The sequence below is a fragment of the Podarcis filfolensis genome (genome assembly GCF_964270895.1).
Source record: "Podarcis filfolensis genome assembly, chromosome: 13".
Classification (NCBI taxonomy): Eukaryota; Metazoa; Chordata; class Lepidosauria; order Squamata; family Lacertidae; genus Podarcis; species Podarcis filfolensis.
The window spans coordinates 3766323-3793345 of NC_139615.1; the positions used below are offsets into that span (position 1 = coordinate 3766323).

At 50.9% G+C, this 27023-nt stretch overlaps 1 protein-coding gene across 2 annotated transcripts; it reads left to right on the top strand.

The window, feature by feature from the left end:
* The first annotated feature begins 867 nt into the window (after positions 1 to 867).
* On the top strand, positions 868 to 25078 carry TRIP6 (thyroid hormone receptor interactor 6). 2 transcript variants are annotated; one of them, XM_083580996.1, is made up of 10 exons: positions 868 to 1442; positions 7894 to 8100; positions 10215 to 10327; positions 16280 to 16396; positions 19305 to 19958; positions 21461 to 21551; positions 21859 to 22028; positions 22705 to 22883; positions 23271 to 23391; positions 23931 to 25078. In XM_083580996.1, exons 2-10 carry the CDS (start codon positions 7905 to 7907, stop codon positions 24060 to 24062), a joined length of 1773 nt encoding a protein of 590 aa, XP_083437122.1. In that variant the 5' UTR covers positions 868 to 1442; positions 7894 to 7904; the 3' UTR covers positions 24063 to 25078. The 2 variants fall into 2 exon arrangements, with proteins under 2 accessions (XP_083437122.1, XP_083437123.1); XM_083580997.1 differs by having other exon boundaries at positions 1282 to 1442; positions 10269 to 10327.
* Positions 25079 to 27023: the final 1945 nt, after the last annotated feature.

Genomic DNA, 27023 nt, shown 5'->3' on the forward strand with positions numbered 1-27023 from the left:
CCCGGCCCTGGCTAGGGAGGGCGGGGTATAAATAAAAATTTATTATTATTAATATTATTATTATTAGTCCAGCACTTTAACTGCTGCGCCACACCAGCCTTCCCTGATGGGATATGTAGTCCAGGCCACCTGGAGGGTCCTCAGCTGGGGAAGGGTGAGCTCAGACCCCCCCCCCCGTGTGACGGCCGCGGAATCCCTCGCCTTCTTAAGGAGGTGGCACCCAAAGGCCATCCAGCCCACCCCGCCGCCAATGGGATTTGTAGTCCGAGTGCGCCTGGAAGGCTGGCGCAAGAGCTCTGACTGCGGATTCCTCACTGCCGAAAGCAGACAGCGGAAGAGACAGGGTAGGATCCGCTCCCCTGCCAGGCGTGCCAGGACATGCAGACCCCGACCGACCGGGAGCCTGGCACACCCAGTCCCTGTCTCAGACACGCAACTCTGCATCACAGCTCCCTAGGCGAGGTGGGGGGACGGACGAGAAAGAGCGCCAGCCCCTCTCCTTTTCCCAGCCTGCCTCCGCCCACTAGGCCCAACTACCCTCCGAAGCAAGGTCAGGAATCCTGGCTTCCCACCAGGCCTTCTTTCCTGGGGAAGGGAACCCAGGCGTCCGGGCCACGGAGGCACACGCACCCCTTTCCCCAAAGGAACCCAGGAGTCCTGCTCCCCTCCCCCACCTTCTTGTACCTTACTTTCCCCTCCCCCTGCCCAAGAGGACCCAGGAGTCCTGCCCTGCTGGTACCCACCCAAAAAAACACTTTTATGATGATTTTATGAAACTTTTAACTTTTAAACTAAAGGCAAAATTCAAACCACACTGACCAAGAGGACCCAGGAGTCCTGCTCCGCCCCTTGAGCTGGCGCCCCACTAGAGGCAGACCCCCTTTTTTTAGAGAACTCAGGATTCTCCACCCCCCCACCCAAAAAAAATTCCTGACACACTTCCTCCCAGAGGACCCACCTAGAAGCGCAATCCTTCCCTGGAGGACCCAGGCGTCCTGCCCTTCCCCACCCCCACCCTGCCCCCCAGGGGAACCCCCCCCCCCAAGCCCTTTACTCTAAAGAAAACCCTACAGAGGAAGACCTCCTCTTCCAAGAGGAACCCAGGAGTCCGAGAGAGGCAATTGGGGGGGAGGGGAGGGGACCCTCCGCCCCGCCCCCTCCCAGACCCCCACCCCACCCCTCGCCCTCCTCCCACCGGAAGTGGCAGGAATTCCCAGGCTCCACGTGACGCTCTGGAATGCGGTGACGTCACCCGGGGGGGGTCCATTAAGGAAAAAAAAGTGTTGCGTGGGAGGCGGAGCGGGGGGGGGGAGAGAGAAAGGGAAGGGAAGTTTTCTGCGGGACGGAAGAAAGTTTGCAAGAAAGTTGCGCGCGGCCCGGGAGGGGATCGAGCTGGGGCGCAAGGGAGATCGACCCCACAAGCTGCCAGATCCTGGGATCAGGTGAGACCCCTGGGGGGGGAGGTTGCAGGAGACACACCCCCTGCCACCCCACCCATTGCATTCAAGCCTGATGCAGTTTTTAGGGTGGGGGAATCGGCCCCCTATTTCCGAGCTGGGCGCGTCCCTTGCCCTCTTCCCCTTTTTCCTCCCCATATATTCTCTAGGGTGAAAGTTGGCTGGCCCCCCAGGACCCCCTCTCCCTCCACCCCCCACCCCCTGTGCATGGGGGGCTAATAGGGGGCTCCCCGCTCTCACTTTGGGGGCGATAGAGATGGAGGGGGAGAGCTCGGACGCCTGGGTTCCTCCTTGCTGCAACCCAGAGTTGTGGGGCGGCAGCAGCAGCCTTGGGGATCTTGGGTGGGTCGGAGGGCTTGGAGGCCCGGACGCCTGGGTTCTTGCAAGGAGGGGTCCCCATATATTCTCTAGGGTGAAAGTTGGCTGGCCCCCCAGGACCCCCTCTCCCTCCACCCCCCACCCCCCTGTGCATGGGGGGCTAATAGGGGGCTCCCCGCTCCCACTTTGGGGGCGACAGAGAGCCCTTTTGGAGATGGAGGGGGAGAGCTCGGACGCCTGGGTTCCTCCTTGCTGCAACCCAGAGTTGTGGGGCGGCAGCAGCAGCAGCAGCCTTGGGGGATCTTGGGTGGGTCGGAGGGTTTGGGGGCCCGGACGCCTGGGTTCTTGCAAGGAGGGGGGTGCACTAGTAGGCCTCGCCCTGAGCTGGGGGCCCCGGCTCGGAGCAACCCCTTGAGCGCAGGGCATGTGCAAAGTGCCTTAAAAATCTGGCCTATGGGGCCCGACCCATAACTGCCATCAAGAGGGTCTGGGTGTGGCTTTGGAGCAGACCCTGACATGATTTTAAGGGGGGGGGACTGAGAAGCTGGGCAATTTGGGGAAGGGGTGGGGGAATGTCAGATCTGGCTTTGACCAAAAAAAGGGGGTTCGTTCCTATGACCCCCCCTTAAAAATCTGCTAGCCCACTCTGTGGCGTGGCTTGAGGGTGTTTCTATACCCCACATTTCTGCAATTATAGCAAGTGTTTCCCTTCCTTCCACACCCCCAAAAACCTCCTTGCTGAAGTTCTTTTTGGAGGGCATTTGCAGAAGGAATAGTGATCACAATTTTATTATTTATATCCCACCTTGGTTGCTCCAGAAGCGCCTCATCTAAACTTCCCCAGCGAAATAGGATTTATATTTTATTTTTTTACTGAAACCTGGAAGTCATCCTCCCGGTCTGGACCTCCTTCGATGATTCTCCTTATTGCATCCACAGGCCATCTTTTTTCTTCGGGGAAACTGAGGGAATTTTCCCCCTTCTTCTCCTTCCATCCTCACAACAGCCTTGTGAGGGAGGCAGGGACCAGGCTGAGAGGCAGGGACCGGCCCCCGAGGCCACACACACAATAATAATAATAATAATAATAATAATAATAATTTTTATTTATACCTCGCCCTCCCCAGCCAAGGCCGGGCTCAGGGCGCCTAACAACCAATAATAAAAACAAGTTGAATGAATACAACTTAAAAAACAAGATTAAAATACAACTTGAAAACATTAAAATGCAGCCTCATCACAGGAGGAGAAAGGAAAAAAGAAAGAGGGGGAGCGAGATTCAATGGTCTGGCACTCCAACTACGGCACCATCAGCTTTTCGCAGTTGGCCTCGGTTTTTTTTGTGTGTGTTCTTAAGAAGGTGTGGATTTTCTGAACGTCTGAGGTTGAATCCACCTTTCCCAACCAGGTGCCCTCCAGGCAGCCTCAGATGGGTCTGAACCACCTGGAGGGCACCATTTTGGGGAAGGTTACCGCATTTTCCGCTCCATAAGACGCACTTTCCCCCTCCTAAAAAGCAAGGGGAAATGTGTGTGCGTCTTATGGAGCGAATGCAGGGGGGGCAGGCGGGAAAAGCCCCCCAGAGCCACACACAAGCTCCGCGCGGCTCTTGCAGGCTTTTCCCCAGGAGGGAGAAGGGACTGACGCGGCCAGTCAGTCCCTTCTCCCTCCTCGTAGAAAAGCCCGCAGGAGCCACGCGCACCTTAAAGGGTGCGCGGCTCCTGTGGGCTTTTGCGGGAGGTGGGGGTATTGCCATAGCCACGCGCAGCCTCTCCGGGCTGGACAGGTTGCGCGCGGCTATGGCAGAAGCCAAGGGACACGGGTGGCGCTGTGGGTTAAACCTAGGACTTGCTGATCAGAAGGTCGGTGGTTCGAATCCCCGTGATGGGGTGAACTCCCGTTGCTCGGTCCCTGCTCCTGCCAGCCTAGCAGTTCAAAGTGCAAGTAGATCAATAGGTACCACTCTGGCGGGAAGGGAAACGGCGTTTCCGTGCGCTGCTCTGGTTCGCCAGAAGTGACTTAGTCCTGCTGGCCACATGACCTGGAAGCTGTATGCCGGCTCCCTCGGCCAATAAAGCGAGATGAGCGCCACAACCCCAGAGTTGTCCGCGACTGGACCTAATGGTCAGGGGTCCCTTTACCTTTTACCTTACGGCAGAAGCCAAGACAGCGAGCGGGATGCATCCCTCTCGCTGTCTTGGCTTCTTTGCTCGTTGGGGCTGGGGGGGGGCGGGCTTCCCCGGCAGCCCAAAGAAGCTCACGGAGCAGCGGGAAGGCTGCGCGCCTTTCCGCTGCTCCCCGGCCTGCTCCTTGAGGCTGGCGGGGGGCTTCCCCCTGCCAGCCCCAAAGAGCAGGTCGAAAGGAACCCGAAGCCTCCGGAGCACAGCGGGAACTCCCTCCACTCTCCTGAGGCTTCGGGTTGCCTTCACTGAAGCCTGGGTCATTGCGCACCAACCCCTCTCGCTCTCCAGGCTTCCAAGGTAGCCGCCTGAAGGCAACTGAACCATAGCTGTCAACTTACAGATTTGAAAATAAGGGACCAGCAGCCTCGAAAATAAGGGATCAGCAGCCAAAATAAGGGATTTTAGTCAACCAGCAGCCAAACGAAGCCTCGAGCGGTGGTTCCCACAGCGCAGCAACCCGGCAAAGGGGATGCAGCAAGGAAAACCACCGTCCCCTCTCCGCTGGGAAGCGCTGAGCAAAGGCGAGTCCCCAGGCAACGCGGCCGATTTGATCGGCACAAGGCATGCAAGCTCCACCGCCCAGTCGTTCTCAGACTCCTTATTGGGTGAGCAACGCAGCCAAGCAACCCAGTTGGAGCCTCCCTCCTCCCTGGCCGGCAGGGAGGGAGGGAGACGAGCTGCTTCCTTTGAAACCCGGGAAATTTAAGGGACATCATCAATAAGGGACAGCAGCAGGACACAGCGCTGGGATAAGGGACTTTCCCGCCAAATAAGGGACGGTTGACAGCTATGGACTGAACACACCTTGAACGGCACCTTGTTTTAGAGGGGGAGAACAAGAAAAAAATAATTCTCCCCCTCTCTGCGCAGTGCCTCCTGCCGCTTCGCTGAAGGGGCACTGGGCAGAGAGGGGGAGAATTTTTTTTCCTTGTTCTCCTCCTCTAAAACAAGGTGCGTCCTATGGTCAGATGCGTCCTACAGAGCGAAAAATACGGTAGTTTCCTAGCTTCAAGGTGCATCTCTGTTGTGACTAAACTAAAACCCCAAAAACTGGTCAGTGATGCTGATGAGGGGTGCATATATGACCCACTCGCTACTCTGAAATGAGTGTTGAAATTCCGCCTCACAGGGTTGTTAAACCATAAAATGGTGGTGTTCTTGAGTCAAAATGAGAGTACCCCTAAATATATTTTTTTGGAAAGAGAGAAAAAGCACTGGCCCCAGTGGAGAAAAAGGTGGGATAGGTAAAAGGTAAAGGGACCCCTGACCATTAGATCCAGTCATGACCGACTCTGGGGTTGCGGCGCTCATCTCGCTGTATTGGCCGAGGGAGCCGGCGTACAGCTTCCGGGTCATGTGGCCAGCATGACTAAGCCGCTTCTGGCGAACCAGAGCAGCGCACGGAATCGCCGTTTACCTTCCCGCCGGAGCGGTACCTATTTATCTACTTGCACTGGTGTGCTTTCAAACTGCTAGGTTGGCAGGAGCAGGGACCGAGCAACGGGAGCTCACCCCGTCGCGGGGATTCAAACCGCCGCCCTTCTGATCGGCAAGTCCTAGGCTCTGTGGTTTAACCCACACCGCCACCCGTGTCCCTCAAAGGTGGGATAGAAATGCAATAAAATAAAATATTTCTTCCTTGTATTGTCCAAGGCTGTCTCGCAAAGAGTTTAGATGCTGCGGAAGGGACCCAGGAGTCCTGGGCCCCGTGAACGCTCTCTGCTAACATTAGCAGGGCTGTAACAAGACTTTTAATGTAATGAGAACTACGGACACAATGGAGTTATAAAAAAATCTGGATTATTAAAAAAAAAAAAAGATGCAGTAGAAAAGGTTTAATCATTGAACCCACAGAGCAGGAAGTCCAGAGATCTGTGGGGATCTTGTAACTTTGGATGAGCTGTGGTATGATTGTAAATTAAAATATAGGCAGCTGTTCACCAGCTCCATCTGGTACGCAGGATGAGACCCTCCCTGGCCGCAGACTGTCTCACCAAAGTGGCGCATGCTCTGGTTATCGCCCACTTGGACTACTGCAATGCGCTCAACGTGGGGCTACCTTTGAAGGTGACCCGGAAACTACAACTAATCCAGAATGCGGCAGCTAGACTGGGGACTGGGAGCGGCCGCCGAGACCACATAACACCGGTCTTGAAAGACCTACATTGGCTCCCAGTACGTTTCCGAGCACAATTCAAAGTGTTGGTGCTGACCTTTAAAGCCCTAAACAGCCTCGGTCCAGTATACCTGAAGGAGCGTCTCCACCCCCATCGTCCAGCCCAGACACTGAGGTCTGGCGGTTCCCTCCCTGCGAGAAGCCAAGTTACAGGGAACCAGGCAGAGGGCCTTCTCAGTGGTGGCTCCCGACCTGTGGAACACCCTCCCACCAGATGTCAAAGAGGAAAACAACTACCAGACTTTTAGAAGACATCTGAAGGCAGCCCTGTTTGGGGAAGCTTTTAATGTTTAATAGGCTATTGTATTTTAATATTCTGTTGGAAGCTGCCCAGAGTGGCTGGGGAAACCCAGCCAGATGGGTGGGGTATAAATAAGTTGTTGTTGTTATTACAGTCGTACCTCGGGTTACAGACGCTTCAGGTTACAGACTCCGCTAACCCAGAAATAGTACCTCGGGTTAAGAACTTTACCTCAGGATAAGAACAGAAATCGTCCTCCGGCGGTGCAGCAGCAGCAGGAGGCCCCATTAGCTAAAGTGGTGCTTCAGGTTAAGAACAGTTTCAGGTTAAGAACGGACCTCCGGAACGAATTACCATATTTTTCGCTCTATAGGGCGCACCAGACCATAGGGCGCACCTAGTTTTTGGGGGGGAAATAAAGAAAAGAAATTTTATTTCCCCCCCCCAGCCCCAAAGAGCAAAGAAGCCAATACAGGCAGCGGGATTGGCTTCCTTTTTAGCCACGGGGCTGGGGAACTGGTCCGGGAGCGGGGGCGAGGTTGTATGCAACCTCGCCTTCACTCCCGGAGCTTGCTGCTATCCGCGAGCCGCCTGAGCCCGCTGTGCTCCCCGGGCTTCGGGCTGCAGACTGCTATCCGCAAGCCTTGGGAGCCCGGCGGAAACTCCCGCTGTGCTCCGAAGGCTTGGCGATAGCTTCCTGAAGCCTGGAGAGCGAGAGGGGTCTCCAGGCTTCAGCGAAAGCCTGCATTCGCTCCATAGGATGCACCCACATTTCCCTTTCATTTTTGGAGGGGGAAAAGTGCGTCCTATAAAGCAAAAAATACGGTATGTACTTAACCCGAGGTACAGTGGTGCCTCGCAAGACGAAATTAATTCGTTCCGCAAGTTTTTTCTTCTTGCGAGTTTTTCGTCTTGCGAAGCACGGTTTCCCATAGGAATGCATTGAAAATCAATTAATGCGTTCCTATGGAGACCGCTTGCCAGGCTGGCGGTGCGGAGAAGGGCTTTTCTCCCCACCGCAAGCCTTCAGGACAGGTCCGGGAACAGAGGGGAAGGCGCGCAGCGCTTCTCCTCTGTTCCCGGGGCTTGCGGTGGGAGGAGGGTTTTTCCCCCCACCGCAAAACCCTCCTCCCACCGCAAGTCTTCAGGACAGCCATCCGAAGGCTGGTGCGGGGAGAAGGTCTCTCCGCCCCACCGCCAGCCTTCGGAGGAGGTCCGAGGACAGTGGGGAAGATGCGCTGCGCTTCCCCGCTGTCCTGGAGATTTCCCTATGGGCTTTCGTCTTGCGAAGGAAGCCCATAGGGAAATTCGTTTTGCGAAGCGCCTCCAAAACGGAAAACCCTTTCGTCTAGCGGGTTTTTCGTCTTGCGAGGCGTTCGTCTTGCGGGGCACCACTGTACCACTGTATTTATAACTAAATTTAAAAAAACGAGAAAAGGAAAAGCTCTCTGCGGCAACTTCCTTTCTTTTAACTTTCTTAAAATAAAATACAAAATTCTCTCTCTTCGTTTTTCCTAGCCCCCCACGTGATGTCTGGCCCCACCTGGCTTCCCCCGAAACAGGTGGGGGTCCCAGGACAGGCTGGGGTCACAGTTTCTGGTCCGGCCGCCTTCAAGCCCCAGAAAAGTTTTGCTTCTTCTCCCGGGGCCCCCCAACCCACCTATGGGTCCCAGGAGGCCAACGGGACGATGAGCGTGCCAACGCAGTACCTGCCCCCCGTGCCAGGTAAGGTGGCGGTGCAGAATGCCAATGGATTCTTTGCTTAGCTGCGGGTTGGGATGGATGACCTTTGGGGTGTCCCTAACAACTCTACAATTCCAGGATTACCATATTTAAATCAGTTAAGAACAGAACTGGGCCTCCCCTCTATTGTTGCGAGAGCCCACATTAGAATAATTAGTTTTTATTGTAAATTAATCAATGCCCCAGGCTCCCTACTAGCCAGGCAAGCCTTTTTAACTTGTGCTCATAACAACAAATGGTCCAAGGCCATGGAGATTATCACGGCACGCTACTCCCTCCCAGATCTTGACACGCTGTCATCTTGGGACCATCATAATATCCGGGCCTGGATTCTTACAAGAGACGAGGCCATGGACCGGGCACAGTCCACCACAGCTCGCCTCTCCAAGTGGCTCCCTAAAGTGAAAGTGGTAAGATCACTGGCCAACTACTTGATAGACTTGACGGAGCCCAATTTGAGAGGAGCGTTTACCATGGCCCGTTTCCATTCTATACCCACGGCCTTCTTGCAGGGGATTTACTTTAAGACCCCCATTACTCAGCGTCTATGTCCATGCACAATGAATGAAGTAGAGGACTTCATACATTTCTTTTTCTACTGCCCTATTTATGAGCTCATAAGAACTAAGCTCCTCCTCTTGATCCCGCCCACCATCACATCTAAGGAAGACTGTTTGAAATCGCTTCTTGTGGATGCAAATCCCCAAATTTCACGTGGGGTGGCAATCTTTATAGTGCAGGCTTTGAAACTCAGGGCTACACTGACTGGGTAGTGTGTCCCAGACCTGGACCTGTTTTAATTCTTTGTATTACCTTTTTAACCTAATGTGCCGAGCCTATTTTGGGGCCATTATATGTTTTATATACATCTGCATTTTAGATTCCCGGCGCTGGCAACTAAATTTTTACATTATTGTTTTAGGGTAATTTAAATGTCACAATGCCAGTAATATCGTTTGAATCTTGTTAGGTTACTTCTCTCTAGCATTTTTGTCTTATCCTGCTATGGCTGTATGCTAATGCAATAAAGGTTTGATGATGATGATATTTAAATCTTAGAATAGCTTTGGAAGTGGATATAGGCTGTAGGCTTAGAAGTAGAAGATAGTGCATTTTAAAATAGTATTATTTGTAAGAGATAAAATGCGAAGATTTTTATGGTTGAAGTAAGCGGGATTTTTTTTAAAAAAAAAAGGTTAGGAATTATGATATATGTAATCTGCTAAAGATGAGGTAAAATGAAAATCAGAAAGGGGGGACTTGGGGAAGCCCACCTAATAATGTTTAGAAAAAATCTGCTTCAAGCAGATCCTAACTGACCGGAGGCTGGAAAAATTCTTATTCCTACTGAACCTTCGGAACTCCCTGCCTCTTGATAACAAGCAGTTGCCTCTGCTGTCTTCCTTCCGGCACCTGCTAAAAAAACACGTTCGGGCAAGCCGACCCAAACGCTTGTGAATCTTCAACTTTCTGGGCCTTTTTTTGCATGTTTTTAAACCGTTGTTGCAAATTGCAAATCTTTTCCTAAACCTCTTTGAGGCGTTCCTTCTCTAATGCAGGCAAGGGGCATGTAAAGTTTTATTTAATAGGTGAAAAATAGTATTTTGTGTAATAATAAAATTCTCTTATGCAGTCAAGGGGTGTGTAAGGTAAAGGGGCCCCTGACCGTTAGGTCCAGTCCTGGCTGACTCTGGGGTTGCGGCGCTCATCTCGCTTTACTGGCCGAGGGAGCCGGCGTACAGCTTCCGGGTCATGTGGCCAGCATGACTGAGCCGCTTCTGGCGAACCAGAGTAGCGCACAGAAATGCCGTTTACCTTCCCGCCGGAGCGGTGCCTATTTATCTACTTGCACTTTGATGTGCTTTCGAACTGCTAGGTTGGCAGGAGCAGGGACCGAGCAACGGGAGCTCACCCCGTCGCGGGGATTCGAACCTCCGACCTTCTGATTGGCAAGTCCTAGGCTCTGTGGTTTAGACCACAGTGCCACCTGCGTCCCAAGGGGTGTGTAAATTTTATTTAATAGATGGAAAATAATAAACCTCCCTCTTGGTTTCTTCTCTCTTCCAACCCCCTGCTCCCAAAATCTTTTTCTCCAGGCCCTCTGCCACATGTTCACGACCCCACCGGTGACCATCATTATTCTTCCGCAGGTGAGAGAGGATCCGGGGGTTCCTGGGGCAGCGCTTCTCCTCCTGGGTACCCCTTGCAGGTAAGCTGGGCTTACAGTTGGGTTTGCCCGGTGACACCAGGTTTTGGGATTTGCGAATGCCCAAAACCCCATTGCACTAGGATCAGATTTCTCATGAGATTTGAGGACCAGCCTGACAGTCACTGTTACGATTTCTTTCGTGCTTGGCTCTAGATCAGGGGTCCCCAAACTAAGGCCTGCATGCCGGATAAGGCCTGAGGGACTCGTTTATCCGGTCCGCGGCGCCGCCCGCTGACACCGCCTGCTCTTACCAGTGCGGCTGCCCACTTCCAGGTTGGAAAAGCACCGAAAATAGTTATTTGCACATGCGCAAGCATTATTTGCACATGCGCACGCATTATTTGTGCATGTGCAAGCGTTATTTCTGGTGCACATCCGGGTCAGAGGAGGCCCATGAACATGCGCACAAGCTATTTCCGGTGCTCCTCCAACCCGGAAGTGCGCTGGAAATAGCGTACGCGTATGGACACGCGCTCCCCCGCCCTCCGGCCCACCGCGCAATCGGCACTGGAGACACCGGCCCGAGGCACAGTAAGTTATCAACGACTTGGATGATGGACTCAAGGGCATCCTGATCAAATTTGCAGATGACACCAAACTGGGAGGGGTGGCTAACACCCCAGAGGACAGGATCACACTTCAAAATGACCTTGACAGATTAGAGAACTGGGCCAAAACAAACAAGATGAATTTTAACAGGGAGAAATGTAAAGTATTGCACTTGGGCAAAAAAAAAGAGAGGCACAAATACAAGATGGGTGACACCTGGCTTGAGAGCAGTACATGTGAAAAGGATCTAGGAGTCTTGGTTGACCACAAACTTGACATGAGCCAACAGTGTGACGCGGCAGCTAAAAAAGCCAATGCAATTCTGGGCTGCATCAATAGGAGTATAGCATCTAGATCAAGGGAAGTAATAGTGCCACTGTATTCTGCTCTGGTCAGACCTCACCTGGAGTACTGTGTCCAGTTCTGGGCACCACAGTTCAAGAAGGACACTGACAAACTGGAACGTGTCCAGAGGAGGGCAACCAAAATGGTCAAAGGCCTGGAAACGATGCCTTATGAGGAACGGCTAAGGGAGCTGGGCATGTTTAGCCTGGAGAAGAGGAGGTTAAGGGGTGATATGATAGCCATGTTCAAATATATAAAAGGATGTCACATAGAGGAGGGAGAAAGGTTGTTTTCTGCTGCTCCAGAGAAGCGGACACGGAGCAATGGATCCAAACTACAAGAAAGAAGATTCCACCTAAACATTAGGAAGAACTTCCTGACAGTAAGAGCTGTTTGACAGTGGAATTTGCTCCCAAGGAGTGTGGTGGAGTCTCCTTCTTTGGAGGTCTTTAAGCAGAGGCTTGACAACCATATGTCAGGAGTGCTCTGATGGTGTTTCCTGCTTGGCAGGGGGTTGGACTCGATGGCCCTTGTGGTCTCTTCCAACTCTATGATTCTATGATTCTAAGTTTGCTGACCCCTGCTCTAGATTCTTGCTCTAGCTATGGGTCCAGGGTTGGGGGGTGGGAGAAGGGTGCCCAGTGGCCCTAGAGATCTGTGATGGTGGGTGGGTACTCATCCTGTTGAACCACAAGGAAGCGCGGGGTCCTGTCCAAATCTGGCTACAGCGGTACCTTGGTTCTCAAACTTCATCCAGTGTGGTCTGAGCAGGACAAGCGCCCAAACATCATCATCATCATATTATTATTATTCTTACAGTGGTACCCTGGTTCTCAAACTTGATCCGTTCCGGAAGTCCATTCCAAAACCAAAGCGTTCCAAAACCAAGGCACGCTTTCCCATAGAAAGTCATGCAAAACGGATCGATCCGTTCCAGACTTTGGAAAACAACCCCTAAGACAGCAGTTTAACATGAATTTTACTTTCTAACGAGACCACGGATCCATAAAATGAAAGCAATAAACAATGTGCTGCAATCAATCAATCAATCAGTAGCCGAACTGGGTTCTGCACAGTCACAAAAACAAAACAAAAATGGCCGCAAAAACGCAAAATAAATAGCAAAATCAGACAGACCCTGATCCATAAAATGAAAGCAGTAGTCAATGTACTGTACTATAAAATTGTATTGTAGATGATTAAAATTAAATTTTTTTCTTACCTGCACTGATGATAGTCATTGTTTGGATGGGGGACTTTTATCAATTTTCACAGTCACATAATCAATCAATCAATCAATCAATCACTAGCTGAACTGGGTCCCACACAGTCACAGAAAACCCCAAATTAATCGAAAAAGCCTCAAAAACAAAAACACAAAATAAACAGCAAAAACAAAAGCGCCAAACTTAATCCATTCTAGAAGTCTGTTTGACTTCTGAAATGTTTGAAAACCAAGGCGCGGCTTCTGATTGGTGCAGGCGCCCCGGAAACGATAGCCGACAGCCACATCGGATGTTCGGCTTCTGAAAAATGTTCGGAAACTGGAACACTTACTTCTGGGTTTTCAGTGTTTAAGAACCACCAAGGCTTTTGAGAACCAAGGTACCCCTGTACCGCAAAGGGGCCAGCACTCCTGAGTCCCTTGACCGATTTTTGTGCGCTAGGCAGAAATCCACACGGTGAAGCTCTGGCACAGAGGGCAACATTGTGGAAAGCCCCGACCCACTCTGTTAAAGCTCTTATTTTGCCTGCTCCCTTACATCCCATCTCGGTCCCTGCCATCATCTGCAGGGAGGGTTGTCGGTCATCCTCTTGAGTTGGCGAGGCTCATTTGACAACAACGATAACCCAAGCCCTTTGTGTCATTGTGTCCTGTGGGACTCTCTACCACTGGAGATTCAGTGGGCGCCTTCTTTTAAACGCCGGCTGAAAACGCTTCTATTCCTCCAGGCCTGTGCAGGCGTTTAGGAACACGTCCTCCTGCAAGGCTTAACTGATGTGTGTTTTAAACCCATACTACTACTACTACTACTACTAATAATAATAATAATAATAATTTATTATTTATACCCCGCCCATCCGGCTGGGTTTCCCCAGCCACTCTGGGCGGCTGGGGTTTTTATTTTTTGGTTTTTATTGCATGGCTTTATTCTTTTATTGCCACAAACCGCTTTGTAGTATATATCTTTAGGATGTGGCAGTACATAAACAGTTTTATAGATAAATAAATGCCCCACGACAGCGGAGTCGATTTAACCCATATAACCCCAGCCCTGCTGTCAGGTGAGCAGCAGGTAAAGGTGTGTCAGCCATCGCTGTGGAATCTGCTTGCGGTGTGCACAGAAACTGTGCAGGAATAATAGCTGTATATCTATCACTTCGTATACAAAAAACCCCCAAGCGGTTTATGTAAAACACAAATAAGATAATTGGGGGAAAAGGAACCCAAAACGACGAAGGAACACGTTGGCGAGAAACTCGAGAAACTACTAATGAAACAATCAGTTAAATATCAATAAATAGCAAAATAGAGCAGTGTGATCAATCTTACAAGTCTGGCAAGGCCTGCTTTTAAACAGATGGGTGTTTTAATTTCATTTTAATTTGAATACTGCCTTTCTATATTACTCTCTGCAAGGTGGTTTGAAAGCTGTAGAAACAGAAAAATAGACAGCAAAGACCACGCACCTAATAACAATCTGACCCCATACAAAATAGTCACAATAACTTTAATAATATTATTATTATTAATAATAATTTATTATTTATACTCTGCCCATCTGGCTGGGTTTCCCCAGCCACTCTGGGCAGCTCTGAACAGAATATTAAAAACACGATAAAACATCAAACATTAAAAACTTCCCTAAACAGGGCTGCCTTCAGATGTCTTCTAAAAGTCGGATAGTTGTTTAAAATAAACAACTGATATCAAATATTCAACAATCCACTAGAATATAACAGTAAACCGTAAATATCAGCAAATAATAATTAAACAGTTTGCACTTATCCGTTACAATAAAAATTACTAAGCTACAATCAGTAAAAATAAGTCGCGGTGCATAAAATACCACAAAACATACAAAACTGGGTAGAGGATCAAACTGAGAAACAAGGACACACGACTTATAAAATTACCATATTTTTCCACCCCCACGTATAAGACGACCCCTATTTTTTGAGCCCCAAATTAAGAAATAAAGAATTGCAGCGTTCCGTGTACAAGACGACCCCGCAATTTTAAACTTTAAAAAACTGCGGGAAAATATAGTCTTATAAACGGAAAAATAGTATTATTTTTTTACTTGGCTGCCGTTTCTGCCTCATAGAAAGGGAGAAAGGTGTTTGAACCCTGGCTAGGCTCAGGTGAGAGTCCAGCATAGGTTCCCCATCCTTGGGTTAAAAGATCCTTGTCTGGGTCGGGACGATATGGGATTGGGGGGCAACTCCCATCCATGGCTGTCAACCGTCCCTTATTTGGCGGGAAAGTCCCTTATCCCAGCGCCGTGTCCCGCTGCTGTCCCTTATTGATGATGTCCCTTAAATTTCCCGGGTTTCAAAGGAAGCAGCTCCTCTCCCTCCCTCCCTGCCGGCCAGGGAGGAGGGAGGCTCCAACTGGGTTGCTTGGCTGCGTTGCTCACCCAATAAGGAGTCTGAGAACGACTGGGGGGTGGAGCTTGCATGCCTTGTGCCGATCAAATCGGCCGCCTTGCCTGGGGACTCGCCTTTGCTCAGCGCTTCCCAGCGGAGAGGTGACGGTGGTTTTCCTTGCTGCATCCCCTTTGCCGGGTTGCTGCGCTGTGGGAACCACCGCTTGAGACTTTGTTTGGCTGCTGGCTGGGCTTTCTGCCTTTGGCTCAGAAGTTGAACATACCTGTGCCCAGAAAATCCCTTATTTTGGCTGCTGACCTCTTATTTTCGAGGCTGCTGGTCCCTTATTTTCAAATCTGTAAGTTGACAGCTATGCTCCCATCTCTTGCGCAATTAGTGCCAGCACCGTCCATTAAGAGTTTGGGTGTAATCTTCAATGCCTCCCTTTCCATGGAGGTGCAGCTCACAGCTATAACAAAGGCGGCATTTTTTCATCTCCGCTAAGCTAAGCAGGTCCCTTACCTTTCTCGCCCTGATCTAGTCACTGTGATCCACACAACGGTCACCTCCAGGCTTGATTATTGTAATTCGCTCTACGTGGGGCTGCCCTTGAAGCTGCCCCAGAATCTCCAGCGGGTGCAGAATGCCGCAGTGAGACTCCTTATGGGGTCCTGGCTGTGAGATCACATTCACCCGGTGCTATACCAGTTGCACTGGCTCCCGGTGGAGTACAGGGTCAGGTTTAAGGTGCTGGTTTTAACCTTTAAAGCCCCATGTGGCCTAGGACCCACGTACCTACAGGACTGCCTCTCCTGGTATGCCCCGCGGAGAGGTCCACAATTGACAACATTTTGGAGGTCGCAGGTCGCAAGGTGGTTAGATTGGTCTCAACTAGGGCCAGGGCCTTTTCAGTACTGGCCCCGACTTGGTGGAACGCTCTGTCCCAAGAGACTAGGGCCCTGTGGGACTTTCCGCAGGGCCTGCAAGACAGAGCTGTTCCACCAGGCCTTTGGCCAAGGCACAGTCTGACCCCCTCTCTCCTTCTGTAATCCTCATAGAGCTCTAACCCAATGGTTGCCATGAATTTGATTCTAGAATGAATTTATTTTAGAATGTATTTTAATTAATTGATTGTGATTTTATGTAAACTGTGTTACTTTTACTGTTATTAGCCGCTCTGAGCCTGGCTTCCACAAGGGAGGGCGGGATATAAATAAATAAATAATAATAATAATAATAATAATAATAATAATAATAATAATAATAATAATTATTATTATTATTATTAACCCAACAGTAGGTTGGATTTGGGGGGGGTTAGGGGGGTCTCCCAGGCTTCAGAGTGGTATCTCTCGCCGCCCATCGGCTGATCGGTGCTGAGAGACCACCCCACCTCCGAAGCCCTGGATTTTTCCGGAAGGGGGCGGCCCACCTGCCCCTCGCTCACCCTTCTCTTTCTGCCAACAGGGGGCGCCTCTTGAGCAAGGTCCTCCCCGCCCCTCCAGCATCGACGTCCAGATAGACTCCCTCACCAGCATGCTGGCCGATTTGGAGAGCGCCCGGCAGCGCCGCGGGGAGAGGCAGGTGAGAGACACCGTCCGGGAATTCGGGGTGGGGGCGGTCAGAGGCGATACCTACCCCCTGTGCCTACCCACCCTCGCAGAATAATAATAATAGTAATAATAATAATAATTTATTATTTATACCCCGCCCATCTGGCTGAGTTTCCCCAGCCACTCTGGGCGGCTTCCAACAAAGTATTAAAATACAGTGGTCTGTTAAACATGAAAAGCTTCCCTGAACAGGGCTGCCTTCAGATGTCTTCTAAAAGTCTGGTAGTTGTTCTAATCTTTGACAACTGCTGGGAGGTCGTTCCACAGGGAGGACGCCACCACCGAGAAGGCCCTCTGCCTGGTTCCCTGTAACTTGGCTTCTCACAGGGAGGGAACCGCCAGAAGGCCCTCGGAGCTGGACCTCAGTGTCCGGGCTGAACGATGGGGATGGAGATGCCCCTTCAGGTATACTGGGCCTTTGAGGCCGTTTAGGGCTTTCAAGGTCAGCACCAACACTTTGAATTGTGCTCGGAAACATACTGGGAGCCAATGTAGGTCTTTCAAGACCAGTGTTATGTGGTCTCGGCGGCCGCTCCCAGTCACCAGTCTAGCTGCCGCATTCTGGATTAGTTGTAGTTTCTGGGTCACCTTCAAAGGTAGCCCCACATAGAGCGCATGGCAGTAGTCCGAGAGATAACCAGAGCATACACCACTCTGGCAAGATAGTCCATGGGCAGGTAGGGTCTCATCCTGTGTACCAGATGGAGCTGGTAGACAGCTGCCTGGACACAGAATTGACCTGCACCTCCATGGACAGCGGTGAGTCCAAAATGACTCCCAGGCTGCGCACCTGGTCCTTCAGGGGCACAGTTACCCCATTCAGGACCAGGGAATCCCCCACACCCGTCCACCTCCTGTCCCCCAAAAACAGTACTTCTGTCTTGTCAGGATTCCACCTCAATCTGTTAGCCGCCATCCATCCTCCAACCGCCTCCAGACACTCACACAGGGCCTTCACTGGTTCTGATTTGAAAGAGAGGTAGAGCTGGGTGTCATCTGCATATTGATGAACACCCAGCCCAAACCCCCTGATGATCTCTCCCAGCGGCAGGAATCTTTTGCCTAGCATGTGTCTCGAACTCGCAACCCTGAGATTCAGAGCCTCCTGCTCCCTAGGTTTACCTGTAGCACGGCTACTGGCGTTAGAAGCACAGAAAAAGCTACTATGATGCATATGTGGTGGAATTGTTCAAACATCAAACATTTTTGGGAAACAATATATAATGAAATGAAAAAAATGTTCAGCTATTCATTTAGGAAAACATCAAAAGGTTTTCTATTGGGAATAGTACCAGGAAGTCTAAAGGAAGAAGACAAGAGAGTAAATTTACACGCAACAGTAGCCGCAAGGCTATTGATTGCGAAAAATTGGAAAAGTGGTATTATACCGACAAAAACAGAGTGGCTTGCCAAATTATTGGAGTATTACAATATATCCAAAACAATGGGAGAAACGTGAAGCATCTCAAAAGAGAAGATAGACAAGGACTGGAAGGTGTTTAAACGATACTTGCAAAATCATATTGAAAAATCAGAACTCCTATTAGAATAAATGAGTTCCGTTTTAAATACTGGAATACTAAATAAGATGGATAACAACGTGTAACAGAAAAAGAAGCACAAATTTGGTTTAAAAGTGTGTGAAAGAAAGTAATAGAAGTGGAAAGAACTTGCAATTGAGTAGATTGGAAGTCTATAACACAAATATTCATATTTATGAATATTTTTAAGGTCTGTATGAAATGCATGTTTGTTTGTATAGTCGTAATATGTATGTATTAATGTTGAATTATTTTAATTAAATAAATGAATGGATGGATGGATGGAAGGAAGGAAGGAAGACTTGTAACAAGTTCAAGGACTCGCCGCCGCTGCCAATTTCGCCCAAAGCGTTTTTTAAAAAAAGCAGAAATCAAGTTTGCCGTCCGGCTGCTAGAGAGCCGGGTTCGGATCTCGACTCCGCCATGGAATTTGACAGGACCTCATAAGGCTGTCGTTGTCGAGATACAGGGGCATGAGGGTAAAAAATATAATAGAGGCAGCGGGTGTCTCGGCGGGTCAGTGGGGCATATGCGGCCATGCTGAGCGACTTCTGTCTGCCTTATTACGTTGGGCACAAGGGGAAGTTTGGCCTCAAGTTCGAGTTCCGCCCTGACGGGAAACTGAGATATGCAAACAACAGCAATTATAAAAACGATGTCATGATCAGAAAAGAAGCCTACGTACACAAAAGTGTAGTGGAAGAGCTAAAGAAGATAATCGATGACAGTGAAATCACGAAAGAAGATGATGCATCATCAACTCCTGACAGAGTTGGCCGGCAGGAGCTTGAAATTGTACTGTATTTTTCGCTCTATAGGACACACTTTTTCCCCTCCAAAAATTAAGGGGAAATGTGTGTGCGTCCTCTGGAGCGAATGCAGGCTCCTTGGCTTTAGCGATAGCAACGCGAAGCCTCCAAAGCGCAGAGGGAAGCGCTCCCTCCGCGCTCCGGAGGCTTCGCGTTGCTTTTGCTGAAGCCTGGAGAGCGAGAGGGGTCGGTGTTTTACTACCTTGTCCAGTACCTCAGGTGAACCGTCTTCAGTCTCACTGGATTAAGATTAAGCCAATTTAAATTGTATGAATTTAAATTTGTACTGTAAAGTTTCTATCGGTGGGGTCGCTTTCCATTCCTTATCTCTCACTGGTTTTATGTGTGTCAGATTTTTTACAGAGTGAATTTAAGAAATGCTAAAAAGCTTTTATTCCCTTATAAAAATAAATAGAAGCAGTGGTAAGATAGAGGTTTCCACACTTATTTTGTGGTGGCACACCCCTCGCTGGTATCGTTCGCCCATTTTGTGCCAGTCCCTGATTCATGCCCCTTCTTCCTCCCACAGAATTTGGAGCCCGCTCCCTTCTCCCACAGCCTCCCTCAGGCTGGCATCGCCAAGCCCGCCTCTGCCTACAAACCGGGCCCTTCCGGAACCTTCTCCGCCCCCGCCAAGCCTCCGGGGTTCGACGCCTACGCCAAGAGCGCCCCTTACGGCGGGCAGCCAGCTCCTGCCCCGTACGTTGGTGCCGCCGTCTCCGGGGACCCCTACGCCGCCAGCTACCACCGGCAGAGCGCCGCCGCCAAACCGTACCCTCAGCCCATGCCCGCCTCGTACGCCACGGCTTCTTCGTCCGCCGGCCCACCCTTCAACGTCCAGGTCAAGGTGGCGCAGCCGGTCGCCGGGTACAACCAGCCCCAGCGCCGGGCAGAGCAGGCGTACGGCCCGCCGTCCCCCCGGCTGGGCTACCGGGCGAAACCGCCCCCTCAGTATGCCTCGGAGGTGGGCAGCCGGCCCCGGGGCCACGACGCTGAGCCCTGGTACCCGGAGCCGCCGTCGTACGGCCGGCGGATGGCCGAAGGGGAGTTCTACCCGGGGCCTGGCAAGGTCGGGGCGCCGGTCGGGCAGTACCACCCCGGGTTGGCGAAACCGGGCAAGGAGGAGATGGCGGTGGCTTCGCAGATGCCAGCAGCGGGTGGAGGACTGAGGTTTCAGCACCAGGTAAGAGGAGAGCCCTGGGGGGAGGCGGGCGAGGGGCATTTGTACGGGGGGTCCTGTGTTCGAGTCACGAGAGATTCCGGCAGGTTTTGTTTTGTTTTCCCGGCAAGTGGGGAGAGGGGGTTTTGCAGAGCGCAGGGAATGTTTCTGTGGTCGACGGTTAGAGGAACAAGGAGCTTCTGTAGCTGAACCGCCCTGGGGAACTTCAGAGGAAGGTGGGGCATGCAAATTTAATAAACAATCATGATCTACCTGTCTGTATCTGAACTGCCCTGGGGGTCTTTGGATGAAGGACAGTTAATAATAATAATAATAATAATAATAAATAATAATAATAATCTGTCTAGGTGTGAACTGCCCTAGGGTTCTTTGGTTGAAGGGCAGTATACAAATTTAATCTATTATTATTATCTATATCTGAACTGCCTTGGGCTTCTTTGGATGGAGGGCAGTATGCAAATTTTAAGAAATAATAATAATAATAATAATAATAATAATAATAATAATAATAAAGGATCAGTCTGTATTTTAACAGCCCTGGGGTTCTTTGGATGAAGGCCGCATACAAATTTAATTAATAATTATTTGTTATTAATTTAATTTAATTATTTCGTTAGCCTTGGTGAAGACTTGACGTTTTCCTCCCCAAAAAAGTTTTTGATTTTAGTTTCCATTGAAATGAGGCTGTATTTTAATGTTTTAATGTTGTATTTTTATCTTGTTTTTAAGTTGTATTTCAATCAATTTGTTTTTATATCGGGTGTTAGCCGCCCTGAGCCTGGTCTTGGCTGGGGAGGGCAGGATATAAATAAAATTATTATTATTATTATTATTATTATTATTATTATTATTATTATTATTATCATCATCATCATCATCTGCGCTGGGGTTCTTTGGATGAAGTGCAGTATATAGTTTAATAAATAATCATCATTATCTATCTATCTTTATTGGACGTTCTCCAGCAGAGGCTGGATGGGCCCCCGTTAGCAATTCTTTAGCTGCGATTCCCGCGTCGCAGGCGGGTTGGGCTGGATGACCTTTGGGGGCCCTTTCTCACTCTACGATTCTGCAGTATTGTCGAGCTGGGAAAGGTTCCGCAAAGGGCAGAGCTGGAAGGATCAAGGGGAGGGATCGACTCCCCTAGGGAGAAAGGGCTGTAGCATTTGCAATTTTTTTAGTTTGGACCAAAGGCATGTAAGGAGAGACACGTTAAGAGGTTTATAAAAGTGACCGTACCCTAGAGGAAGCGGGAAAGTTCCCTCCTTCTCTCTCATAGCTCTAGGACTTGTGGGGAACCAGCGAAGCTGGATGTTGGGAGATTCGGGGCCGATAGAAGACGGTCCTCCTTTGTGCTGGGCATAGTTAAACGGCAGAACTCCCTGCCACAGGAATGGGCACCAACCTGGTTGGCTTTAAAAGAGGATCAGGCAGATTCACGGAGGAGGAGAGGGCTATTTATGGCTCATGGTTCTTTCTCTCTGCCCTCCATCTCGACTCACCAGGTTCCCCCCAGCCGTCCGGAAGAGGAGCTGGACCGGCTGACGAAGAAGCTGGTGTACGACATGAACAACCCTCCGTCGGGCGAGTATTTCGGTGAGGTTTTCTTAAGCCTGCGGCCGAGTTTGGCACCCCAAGAGACGACAACCACTCGGTGGCATGGCTTCAAAACCGGGGTCCGCAGAGGCCGAGAGGGGAGGGGGGCGGTCCGGTCTGCAGCTGTGTCAGTTTCGGCTGCCGGTGGAGCCTCCACGGCAAGGGGCAGTCTATCTGCAGGCGGGACCTGGGGAACGCTTCCCTTGCCCAAAGTCAGGCAGGGTTGTAGAGAGTTGCTGGCAGGGGCATTCTGGGGGAGCGGGTGACCCCGGAGAAGGCATCCGAACGCCTCCTTCCTCCCTGACAGGCCGCTGCGCCCGCTGCGGGGAGAACGTGGTTGGCGACGGGACGGGCTGTGTGGCCATGGACCAGGTCTTCCATGTGGAGTGTTTCACCTGCGCCACCTGCCGATGCCGCCTGCGTGGGCAGCCGTTCTACGCCATCGACCGGCGTTCCTTCTGCGAATCCTGCTACATCGTGAGTGGGATGGGGCAGGGGGGTTAGGGGGTCCTGGCAGGTGGGCGGGTGCAGTCTCGCCAGAGTGGCGCATGCTCTTGTTATCTCCCTCTTGGACTCCTGCCATGCACTCTACGTGGGGCTACCTTTGAAGGTGACCCGGAAACAGCTAATCCAGAATGCGGCAGCCAGACTGGGGACTGGGAGCGGCCGCCAAGACCACATAACACCAGTCCTGAGAGATCTGCATTGGCTCCCAGGACGTTTCCGAGCACAATTCAAAGTGTTGGTGCTGACCTTTAAAGCTTTAAACAGCCTCAAAGGCCCAGTAGACCTGAAGGAGCGTCTCCACTCCCATCGTCCAGCCCGGACACTGAGGTCCAGCTCCGAGGGCCTTCTGGTGGTTCCCTCACTGCGAGAGGCCAAGTTACAGGGAACCAGGCAGAGGGCCTTCTTGGTGGTGGCGCCCGCCCTGCGGAACGCCCTCCCAGCAGATGTCAAAGAGAAGAACAACTACCAGACTTTTAGAAGACATCTGAAGGCAGCCCTGTTTAGGGAAGCTTTTAATGTTTTAAATGTTTAACAGACCACTGTATTTTAATACAGTGGTTCCTTGGGTTACATACGCTTCAGGTTATATTATTATGCACAGTCTGTAGGTTGAAGCCCCCTTTTCCTCTTTCCCTCCTCTCGCCAGGTGACCTTGGAAAAATGTTCTATGTGCTCCAAACCCATCATGGACCGGATCCTGCGAGCGATGGGGAAAGCCTATCACCCCCAGTGCTTCACCTGCGTGGTTTGCCATCGCTGCCTTGATGGCGTCCCGTTCACGGTCGATGCCACCAGCCAAATTCACTGCATCGAAGACTTCCACCGGTAAATCTCTCCCCCCCCCCCCATTTTTGCTAAATGGAACTTTCTTGGATGGGGAGGGGGGGCTCGTGGGCACCCCTGGCGCTCTCCTCCCAGCATGCTTTGGTGTTCGGAGCAGATGGTAACTCTGATTCGCTCACAATTCTCCCTAAAGTCCAAAGTTTTACATCCATTTGAAATACAGCTTTTAAAACCTACAAATTGCCCTATCTTCCAAGAGTTTGTCTCATCCTCCTTTAACCCCATCCACGTTGGTGGGCATCTCCTGTGGCAGGGAGTTTCGCAGGTTTGACGACGTGTGGATATTCTCCCTCTTCTAGCAGATCTGAGCTAAAAGCAGGAGAAAATTCACTTCTAAATGCCTTAATTCTTGTCTCCACCCCCCGGCAGGAAGTTTGCCCCCCGGTGCTCAGTTTGTGGGAATGCCATCATGCCAGAGCCTGGAAAGGAGGAGACCGTGCGAATCGTCGCCCTGGACCGCAGTTTTCACATAGGCTGCTACAAATGCGAGGTGAGACCACTTTGGCCGGGCTCCCGGTCTCTTTGCCAGTCCTCTTCTGAGGCCATCCAGGTTAGTGGCCATCCCTGTCTCTTGTGGGAGGGTGTTCCGCAGGTTAACATTATGCTCTGTTGGAGAGGAGGAGGAGGAAGACCTCTGGTTGGGGGACACCTGTGTTCCTTCTTGGGTAGTTTGTTCCCTTTTGGTCCCCACCTGCACTCCGCACTCACCTGGGGCTTCTAGAAGCTTCAGCGTGCGATGGCGGCCACAATACTGGGAAACGGCTTTGACTGGCCGGCTAAACCAGGTGAGAGGAGCTGATGGGTCTCAAACCCATGCTTTCCTTTGGGCCACACCTGCGAGGCTGAGAGGGGGGTCTGGTCATCTGGGCAGCCCAGGACCCCCAGACACACTTGCACCTGCGGGGGGGGGGGACGGGTCACTTCAGTGCTGCTGATGCAGAGGTTTGACTTTCCCCCTGGAGGTACACTCCGTTGTCTCTCAAGACGGATGGATACCAGCCACCAATTCTCTTCTCTCTCCCCTGCCAGGAGTGTGGGCTGCTCCTCTCCTCCGAGGGCGAAGGCCGAGGCTGCTACCCGCTGGACGGCCACATCCTTTGCAAGAGCTGCAGCGCTCGGCGGATCCAGGAGCTCTCCTCCAAGATCACCACGGACTGCTGATGGCTTCTGCCTCCCCCCCATCTCCCTTGTTGGTTTTCTCTATGGGTTTCCGCCTCCTCAACCGCTCCACATTTTGCACCCCACTTCCTGCTGCCTTTATCACTGAGCTGCAGGCGGTTGCGATAGACAACCCGTTGGGGCCTTTCCAACCCTTCTGTTCTAGGAATTTCTTGACGTTCATTTCAGCCCTCTTTTCCTTTGGCCATAGAAACCTTGCTGTGTGTCTCGGGGGCAGCAGCAGTGCATCTCAAGCCCCTAACTCTCCCTAACTTTTTCTCCCTGCTGCCCTACTTTCCTGTCCTGCCCTGGCTGCCTCCCTCCCTCCTTCCCCCCCTACCCCCACCCCAATTCTCCTCTGCGGGTTGGCGGCTTCGAACATCAACCCTGCATTTCTCAAAGCGGAAGCGGATTGTGTCTGTCTTCGTTCTGTATATAACTGTCTTCGCTCTGCATATCTCTGTCTTCTCTCTGCATGCCTCTGTCTTCTCTCCACCACCAGCCCCACCATTTCCCTGCCTTGAGGGCTCCCCCAAACCTATAAGCTGGTCTTAGCTATGTGCCATCTCCCCTCTCCCCCCCCGGTCAGTTACAGCAGCCTTAACCAAGCAGGTGCCGTCCAAATGCTTTGGCCTACAACTCCCATCAGCCTCCAGTCAGCTGTGCTGACTGGGGGTTGGTTGGATTGGAATCCAGAACACTGGAGGGCAGCAGCAGCAGCTTAGAAAAGGGTGAATTTTACTAAAATACCCTTCCTTGCTCCTCCACCATTGCCACTAACTGAGGGAAATGGGATATCAACATCTGGGTCTATATCCCTAGCTCTTGGTTTTATTTGTTTTATTTTTCTAAATAATTCCTCAAGTTCCTTCTCTGTGTGTGAGTGTTTTTTTAAAGGATGGGTATTTTTAAAAAATACATTAAACTCCCCACCCCACAAGCGTCTTCCCCCAGGGCGTGGGGCATTGCGTTCATGTGCATTATGTGTCAGAATTTAATTAAAGATGTGTCAAACTTCACCTTGTGTCTGCTAATTTTTTGGGGAGGGGCTTTTGCTGAACTGCCCCCCGAACCCAACCCAGGGGACCGGGAGAGCTGTTACCTGGGCTCGGATTGCATCGGCTGGCAGATTAATTACTTATTTCATAAAATATATTACTCCACTTGATTGTGTTGGAAAACAACAATGAGCTAAAAATAATTTTGATAATTTTATTATTTGTACCCCGCCCATCTGACTGGGTGGCCACTTTGGGTTTACCGAGTGAATGAAACGATCAGTCGAAACAACTCTTTAAAACATTCAAGTGATGAAATCGGCAGCAAACTGGAATCCGGATTAAAACACATTGGCGTTCCGCATCCCTTGGGTAGCCTTGTCTAAACGAGAATCGTTTGTGAAGCACTGAAAAGAGCACGGCAAAGTTTCTTGCCTGATATCAATAAGCAGGGAGTTCTAAAGTGTAAAGGACCGATCTTTTGCAAATTTCGGAACTGTGGCAACTCTCGCCGTGATCTCGCAGGTAAATTATTCCCATCAGGTTGGAGGCAGACGTGGTGATTCAGCTGGGGTTGGGCCTGGACAGTGGAGGTGGGATATACTGCAAGCAGAGGTTTTGAGGTCCAGATATGGGGGTGTCAGAGACCAGTATATCTGCATCAGGGTTCCCACCTCCAGCACCCCAAAGTCAATCGATCAGCATGAAAACTGACCTTTTTTTAGCCCTTGAGAAGGAAGTCAATTCTGTGTCCAGGGCAGCTGTCTGCCAGCTCCATACGGTACGCAGGATGAGACCCGCCCTGCCCGCAGACTGTCTCGCCAGAGTGGTGCATGCTCTGGTTATCTCTCGCTTGGACTACTGCAATGCACTCCATGCGGGGCTACCTTTGAAGGTGACTCGGAAACTAATCCAGAATGTGGCAGCTAGACTGGTGACTGGGAGTGGCTGCCAAGACCATATAACACCGGTCCAGAAAGACCTACATTGGCTCCCAGTATGTTTCCGAGCACAATTCAAAGTGTTGGTGCTGACCTTGAAAGCCCTAAACGGCCTCAAAGGCCCAGTATACCTGAAGGAGCATCTCCACCCCCATCATTCTGCCCAGACACTGAGGTCCAGCTCTGAGGGCCTTCTGGCGGTTGCCTCGCTGTGAGAAGCCAAGTTACAGGGAACCAGGCAGAGGGCCTTCTCGGTGGTGGCGCCCGCCCTGTGGAACACCCTCCCACCATATGTCAAAGAGAAAAACAACTGCCAGACTTTTAGAAGACATCTGAAGGCAGCCCTGTTTAGGGAAGCTTTTAATGTTTAATAGACTATTGTATTTTAATATTCTGTTGGAAGCCGCCCAGAGTAGCTGGGGAAACCCAGCCAGATGGGCGGAGTATAAATAATAAATTATATTATATCTAAGTCTTCTCACTTTTGGGCTGATTGGAGCCAATCGTCGTTCGAGGAGACATGCCGGCCACTGAGAATAGGCTTCTGGGGTCACTCTGGAGAAGTCCAGCAAGGAGAAGTTGTTCTGCTTGCTCCACAGCTAAGCGCTCAGGAATACAGAAAAAGCCCAGCGTGCTTCAGTATCGAGAGAACGGTGCGAGGAAAGTCGATTCCAGTCTGCGTTGACAGAAATCTAGAGTAAGGGAAGTCACACAGTACTGCTCTTTTCTGCCTTGGATCAGACCCTGCCTGGAGTCCTGTGTCCTGTTCTGGGTACCCCACTTTCAGGAGGGTGTCGACAAGGTGGAAGGTGTGCAGTACAGTGGTACCTGGGGTTAAGTACTTAATTCGTTCCGGAGGTCCGTTCTTAACCTGAAACTGTTCTTAACCTGAAGCACCACTTTAGCTAATGGGGCCTCCCACTGCTGCCGCGCGATTTCTGTTCTCATCCTGAAGCAAAGTTCTTAACCCGAGGTACTATTTCTGGGTTAGCGGAGTCTGTAACCTGAAGCATCTGTAACCTGAA